The sequence below is a fragment of the Tasmannia lanceolata genome, unplaced genomic scaffold (genome assembly GCF_043159265.1).
Source record: "Tasmannia lanceolata isolate RefF3 unplaced genomic scaffold, GAP_Taslan_0.1 ptg000020l, whole genome shotgun sequence".
In the NCBI taxonomy this organism is placed as follows: Eukaryota; Viridiplantae; Streptophyta; class Magnoliopsida; order Canellales; family Winteraceae; genus Tasmannia; species Tasmannia lanceolata.
In genome coordinates, this window is record NW_027518697.1 from 9,560,375 (window position 1) to 9,567,396 (window position 7,022).

At 38.5% G+C, this 7,022-nt stretch overlaps 1 protein-coding gene across 1 annotated transcript; it reads right to left on the reverse strand.

Moving 5' to 3' along the window:
- Positions 1 to 661: 661 nt before the first annotated feature.
- On the reverse strand, positions 662 to 7,022 carry LOC143855062 (transcription factor HHO3-like). Its single transcript, XM_077365229.1, has 5 exons — positions 6,695 to 7,022; positions 6,340 to 6,611; positions 5,599 to 5,812; positions 4,203 to 4,279; positions 662 to 1,316 (listed from the first exon to the last, which is right to left on the reverse strand). The coding sequence occupies exons 1-5, from the start codon at positions 6,867 to 6,869 to the stop codon at positions 981 to 983; spliced, it is 1,074 nt and encodes a 357-aa protein (XP_077221344.1). The 5' UTR covers positions 6,870 to 7,022; the 3' UTR covers positions 662 to 980.

The following is a 7,022-nucleotide window of genomic DNA, read 5'->3' on the forward strand; positions in this document are numbered from 1 at the left end:
CCCTGCAAGCAGGAGTCTGTTGTCGCCGTATGTTAGTATCACACAATATGGTTACGAGCTTGAGATCAGTGAATTTTGTAACCGTATTTTTTATTTTCTTTCTCAATTCCTTCTCCTATATACTTGCATACAATATATATTTTGAACAAAGTTTTCTAACAAGTTAATCTCTTATAACTTATATCACTGAATTTCTTTTATTACGTATCAGAAATAAGAGAGTATATATTATCAGCATAGGGAACAGTGTTGGTTCATGCCCTAAGCAATCAGATATAAAAGATTATAAATTTATGCAACTTTAATTACTAGAGCGACAACTATATTTGCTGTTCTAACAAAAACCCTAAAGAAAGGTAAATAATTATGTTTTAAGGATTATAAAAATGGCATTTTTATTTAAAAAAAGGAAGAATATCAAATGTATGTTGACATAGGTACTATTTAGGGACTTATTAAATTTTTTTTAATTTCTTTCTTTGGAAAAAAGGTTATCTTCCTGATTAAATCATGATTCTGGCTGACTAGACAATAAATATTATACAAGTTAGGGATTTTTATGTGAAAAAAAAAATTATTTTCTTGACTTATTCATAACATAAAGGCGACCACTCTTAGCAAAAACCAAATCAATAGATTGAAAGATTAAAAACAAACTTAATAAACTGAATAGTAATTGTTTTGTCCTCTAAAATAGTACAATAAAAAAATAGTAGAGCAAACAATAGATAGCCTGTTCACATGCTAAGTATCTATTTAATGGAGCATCCTAAGCTAATTAGTCAATAGAGTTTTGCTCATTGAATGTGGCCATAGCTTATTTTGTTCATCCAAGGATTAGCTTATCCAAAGATTTCTGTCCCCACGGGCAACATCCACAATAGAGATGCGTTCATATATCAAACTTGATATTTATAACTCCTCTCAAATGAGAAATGCAGTAATACAAAACATAATTTATGAGTGTCAAATGAGTAGAATCATAAGGGAGGAGATGTGGTGGTGGACGTGGCGGGAGAGTTTAGATTGGTGTTATCGTCATCTCCGAGACTATGTTCTTCTCTAATGCTCCTATCTTCCAAATGCAAGGGACTCGTCGGAGTCTGCTGCGATTGCTTTCGACATTGTTGGTGCTGAGAGGGCAATATGGCTACAGGAGCATAGATCTCGTGGGTGGCAATGCTCGTAGATGCTACTGATGATCGATATTCAGACGGTGGGACCCATATACCCCCTACTAAAACGAATTGATGGGGTTGAGGGGTCCCACTGGGTGGAATTGTTTGGGTGGGTCGCGTTGCGTGCAACCGATATTTCTGAAACAAAATGCAGTCGATGAGTGAAATCATTGGATGGGCAGAGGAGAAAAACGAATGCAAATGTAGAAAAAAAAAAAGTTGACACTTATACAGTGAAGGCACCTTTTGCTGCCATGAATTTTTTTTTTTTTTTTTTTTTTGCATGATAGACTAATAGTTACAAAGTTCAGGAATAATTTAGTACGCAAAATATCTGCAAGATTAAGAAGTTTTGTAAAAGTTGGGACAAGAATTGAGAAAAACGCATGTATTTTTCTATTTACAACACGCTACAGTGGGGCTGGCACGGGGAAGAAAAGAGAGTTCTTTTAAGCTCTGTTCACTTGTTTTCCCAGGGAAGGAAAAGAAAATGTTTCCTAGGAATCTGCGTGGCATTAGGAAAAGAAATCCAGGGAATCTGTGCAGGAAAAGGTTTCCCCTGACTGTTTCTGGACTATTCACTTGCGCAGGAAAAGGTTTCAAGGGAAACTGCTTGCCCTACTTTTTGCACTAGTTTCCCAGGGAAAAGAAATCCGTGTGTTTTTGGTCGGAAATGAAATCCCTAAAGAAGGGGAAATGGGCTTTTCCATGTCATTTTTTGACTTATTGCAGAAATTTCACATGTATAGTTCTATTTTCACTGGAAAGCAAGTGAACACCAGAATTCTGTCTTGTCAAGGTCTTGTCAAAGAAAAAAGAGGTTGTTTTCCAAGGATTTGCTTTTCAGGGAACGCAAGTGAACAGAGCCTTAGTGTAAAAAGAGAATCCTAAATGAGAAAAGTACAGAATGTGGGTAAAAGTTTCGAGAAATTACGGATTTTGCGTACTTTTTAAAACAAGCATCAAAACGCGAGTGATTCTTCAAAATTGGTGGGAAAAAACCCTAGTGCCCTTTTGACATCAACAGAGTGCTCGTATGTTGCCCTTCTTGACAAATTGACAACCCAACGTCAATCATTATCTTTAAAGTAACATTTTATTATTTCTCACTTATCTTTTAGGTGAAAATGGCTACATTATTGAATACTAGTGGACAACCCGTGCGAAGCACGAGGCAAAATATAACTAATTCGCCAAAATTTTGCTAATATACGTAGGATATTGAGAGATAGAAACAATTTTGCTAAAATCATGGGACATAGTGGAGATTTTTTCTCCAATAAATAGAAACAATTTTGCTATTATACGTGGGATATTGAGTAATAGAAATAATTTTGCTAAAACCGTGGGATATGGTGAGATTTTTTCTACAGTCCAAATATATTGCCTTATAGAGAGAGTTTTACGTTTTTTGAGGAGGGGTTCCACGTGGCACACCCACATATTCCAGGATTTTGTTTTTCACCTCTTTTGGTTGAGAACGACGACGTTAATAAATATTTTATTCTTTCTCACGTCTCTTTTGGCTTATAACGTCGACGTTATTGATATTTTATTATTTCTCACGTCTCTTTTGGCTAAGAACGCTGCCGGATTCTAGAGTACGCCGTCAGAATATCAAGTACGCCGCCAGATTCAAGGAACACCCACCGTTCAAAGATATTAAGTACGCCGCCGGATTCAAGGAACACCCACCGTTCAAAGATATCAAGTACACCATCGGCAAGGAACACCCATTGTTCAAAGATATCAAGTACGCCGCCTGATTCAAGGAACAACTACCGTTCAAAGATATCAAGTACGTCGTCAGCAAGGAGCACCCACTGTTCAAAGATATCAAGTACGCCGCCGGATTCAAGGAACAACCATCGTTCAAAGATATCAAGTACGCCGTCGGATTCTAAAGTACGCCGCCGGAATATCAAGAGGTACGCCGCCGAAAATAAGGTGCAAGCAGAAATAGGGTGTGCGCCGACAGAATTCAGGGGTACACCGGCGTTAATAATGGGTACACCGAAGTTAATAATGGGATACGCCGACGGAATCTCATACAAAGAGACGATATTATTAGAAGACGCCATCGTTCCATATTGATGTCCACGTGTCGTGGATCCGACTGTCTATACATATTGACGACAACCAAGATTTAAACGAATCCAAGGGATTCTGGGTTCAAAGGAAAATTTCAAATCCAAACCAAACTAGATGTGTACAGAGGTGCCATCGTTCCAAATTTTTTTTAACTCGTGTAAAGTACCCATCCGTCTTTGGTTATTTCTGACGGCCAAGATAGAAACGAACCCAAGGTTACGTTGGTTCAAATTCACATTCAGACAAACTAAAATGAAGCTAAAGAACGTTTCTGTTGATGTCAGAAGGGTACTGGGGTCTTTTAATACCTATTTTTGAAGAATCTTTTTACCACCCATTTTTTTAAGAATCAACCAATGCTTCTTTTAAAAAGTACAAAAATTTGTAATTTTTCGAGACTTTTACCCACATTCCGTACTTTTCTCACCAGAGGGTGCTGACCCGAGGAGGAAAAGTGGGCGAATTTGTCAGCATACCCACATGGGAGCTCGTGTTTGGTGATTGGGACAGTAGGTTTATCATAGATTTAAAGCAACTTTTTACCAAACCGACCTCGTTCTCTGTGTCAAATTTTTTTTTAAAAAAGCTACTATTTTGGTTTCCTTGAAGAGAAAGGCACAGGAAGAATCGAGAGAATCGCAGTAGAAAATCAATGAAAAGATATTCAAATATCTTCTAACAGTGACATCACGTGACACTCTTATCAATTTAAAACGGGCAGTGATATTCCCCCCTCTCTCTCTCTCATGGCCCCCTTAAACAGTTTTCGTTAACTTTTATGAAGGAGTGGAGAAGCAACCGTTAACTCCGAAAGCATAAAATTTAACGATTTCTGTTAAAGGGGGGAAAATATCCATCAGGAGGGGAGTATCACTGCCCTTTTAAAACCAAGATCAAAAGTAGAGAAAGAAGTTTTGAAAAGGAAGAGCTCACCTGTAAATGGCTTTTGACTTCGTCGTTGGTCAGCCCATCTACCTTCATCAATTCTCTTATTTGCTTTGGAGTTGCAGCTGAAACAAAACCAACCCAGCATTTTCAATTTTTCATGTACCATTTGTTAGAAAAATTAGTAGGAAATGATATTTCCACACCCCTTTCCAGCATTTACCTCACTTCCTCGTCTGTTTTTCCATCCCCTGATCGGAGATCTCCGTGACGTTAATGATCATTGCGTGACAATCCCCATACACTTTGCACACACCCACATGCATTGATTTCTAAATTATATAGTATGTACTATATACTGGGGAGTGATAAATCGACCCCATATATCTTAAATCGACTCCCTATGTGTCTTTCTCTCATAATGTGTCCCATATGGGGTCGATTTATCACTGCCCCAAATATTTTCTATTGAAAATTGATTTTCAACTGTGTGTTTATCAATCATATTGCATGTGTAGTGGGAACATTGGGAGATGATGAGTTTGCCACACGTATTGGTGAACCAGTTTAGTATGGGGTGACTCATCAGGTGGTTAATAATATCACACCATATGAAAGGATAGTTGTCTTAGGTGAGTGTGTATGATTGGGGTGGTCGTACATGAATGGAAATGAAAGTCAAAGGAAATGAAATTTTTTTTAAGGAAAATTGAAGGGAAGATAAAGTAGAGGCCTCTACATAAGGTATAGATACCTTGAGATTCAGAAAAATCATCGATGTGATTACATGTGTGGCAAAAGGAAGGATTGACCAGTCAGCACCCTCCTTAGAGAATAAGAACTCACTGAAGAAAAGAATCCCTAATCTCACTCCTAATTTCCCTTTTAGCATCCATTGGCTTAATTTCATAAGCCTTATTTTTGCAGGTTCCCATGTATTCTTGCAGGATCTTCACATTTCTTTGTATTTTTGTGAAAATGAAGTTAATTTTTAACACGAACAGACAAAAGGCTGGGATATATATATGAGGAAACTGTTGGTGAGCTTAAGCTCACCAAACTTATGGTGAGCTTAAGCTCCCCAATCACATGGCTCCCCAATCACATGTGGTGATCCAAACCATTCATTTGCAAGGCCTTATGATAGATAGGGGGTGTACCAAAAATCAGCTCCATAGGATCATCCTAACCCCTCCATTTGTGGAGGACAAAAAATGGGCAGATTTGTGTCTGTCCATTTTTGTCCTCCACAAATGGAGGGGTTAGGATGATCCTATGGAGCTGATTTTTGGTACACCCCCTATCTATGTAAGGGACTTTAAAATGAATGCTTTGGATCATCCTAACAAAGTGGGCCCCCATGTGATTGGGCGCTTAAGCTCACCATAACAGTTTCCTCATATATATATATATATATATATATATATGTTTATAAGAGACAAACCATGTGAACCACCCAGTTTTTGAAGTGCATGTAAGAAGCGCCGGTGTAGCTCCTGCGACCAGCATCTCCTAGCCTTCCGATTAGATGAATGCCCGCCCTTCTCATCTCCGGTACCGCCACTCGAACTTTCTGTTCGTTTGTTTTGATTACAAAAGGGTTGAAATGCTCCCCTACCCTTTTTGGGCTCTACCACCAGCGGTTTCTGTGCTGGATCCTGTAGAAAAGAAGACGAAGAAGAAGAAGAAGAAAGATGTGAAACAACCAATTACTCCAGAACCTTAAGCTATTAGAGTAATTTAATCATTTGTACTTCAAAACAACCAACTCTTAAGTGCCTTCAATTTTTCCTCCTCCAATCCCTCTGATAGCAAGGGGTGTGGAAATATCAATTCCATACTTACTTTTTGCTTTAGAAGGGATTTATATTTCCCACCCCCTGCTATTAGAGCAATTAGCAAGGGGTTGGAGGAACTTTGTTCGAAACAAGCAATTGATTTGCTCGCAAAACACGTTGACATTTTGGCAGATTTTGCCTTATTCATTTATTTCATCCGTTATCACACGCCGCAAATTGGCTTTCCTCGAAATTTCCTAGCAAATCAAAAGTAGAAATATATGAAAGGGAAATGATATATCCACCCATTTTACTGACCCCTTTGTCTAATTTTTGGAAGAAAAGGGAGTGGAAATATCATTGCAATGGCAAGGGTGAAGAAATTATAGATTAACAAATAAAATTACATGTTTTTCAGGAAGAGGTGGGTCAGATTGGGAGTCCTGATTCCAGAGCTGGACGGATCTAAGCCAATCGGGTTTATTCTCATCATCATCTTTATTGCTGGCAGTGATCCCTTGCTGGTTTTCATCTTGAGAAGAAGAAGAAGAGCTACGTTTGAGAGGTATGAACTCTTCTAGAACAGGATGACTTTCGCCCGAAGTTGCTTCATAATCGGACCCTCCACGCAAAGGGAATAACAACTCAGTCCGAATCTGATGTTTGCAATTCTCAATAGCTGCCAAAAAAAAAAGACCCAATTAAGTTCTTCAACATATAGAAGAGAAAAAGAGAGAGAGAGAGATAGATAAGATAAGATACCTTGGGTGATAAGTTGGAAAGTGAGAGGAAGTTCTCTATGGAAGACCTCAATCTTCTTAAGCTCTTCTTCTAATGCTTCAACGTATTCCTTTAATCCACCCATCTTATCTGTTAAAAAAAGAAAAAAGGTATGTTTTGAGATGGAGATTGGGGAATTGAAAGGGGTTTTGAGCATTGAGAGGTCCGGAAAGGGAAAGGAGAAAGAGAATCTGAAGGGATGTATTTGAGTATACTTGGGAGACAAGAAACAATAAAACAAAAGGGAAAGGGGGAAAAAGGAATGAGAGAGAAGGAGGACGGGGGAGTCGAAGACGGGGCGTCGCGTATG

Excerpts from the sequence above, each read along its gene's own strand:
- LOC143855062 (XM_077365229.1), bottom strand. The coding sequence starts at position 6,869 with ATGCTCAAAACCCCTTTCAATTCCCCAATCTCCATCTCAAAACATACC. Across the intron at positions 5,813-6,339 it reads CACCTCTTCCTGAAAAACAT|GATCCAGCACAGAAACCGCT; the intron begins GTAATTTTATTT and ends TCTTTTCTACAG. Across the intron at positions 1,317-4,202 it reads AAGTCAAAAGCCATTTACAG|AAATATCGGTTGCACGCAAC; the intron begins GTGAGCTCTTCC and ends ATTTTGTTTCAG.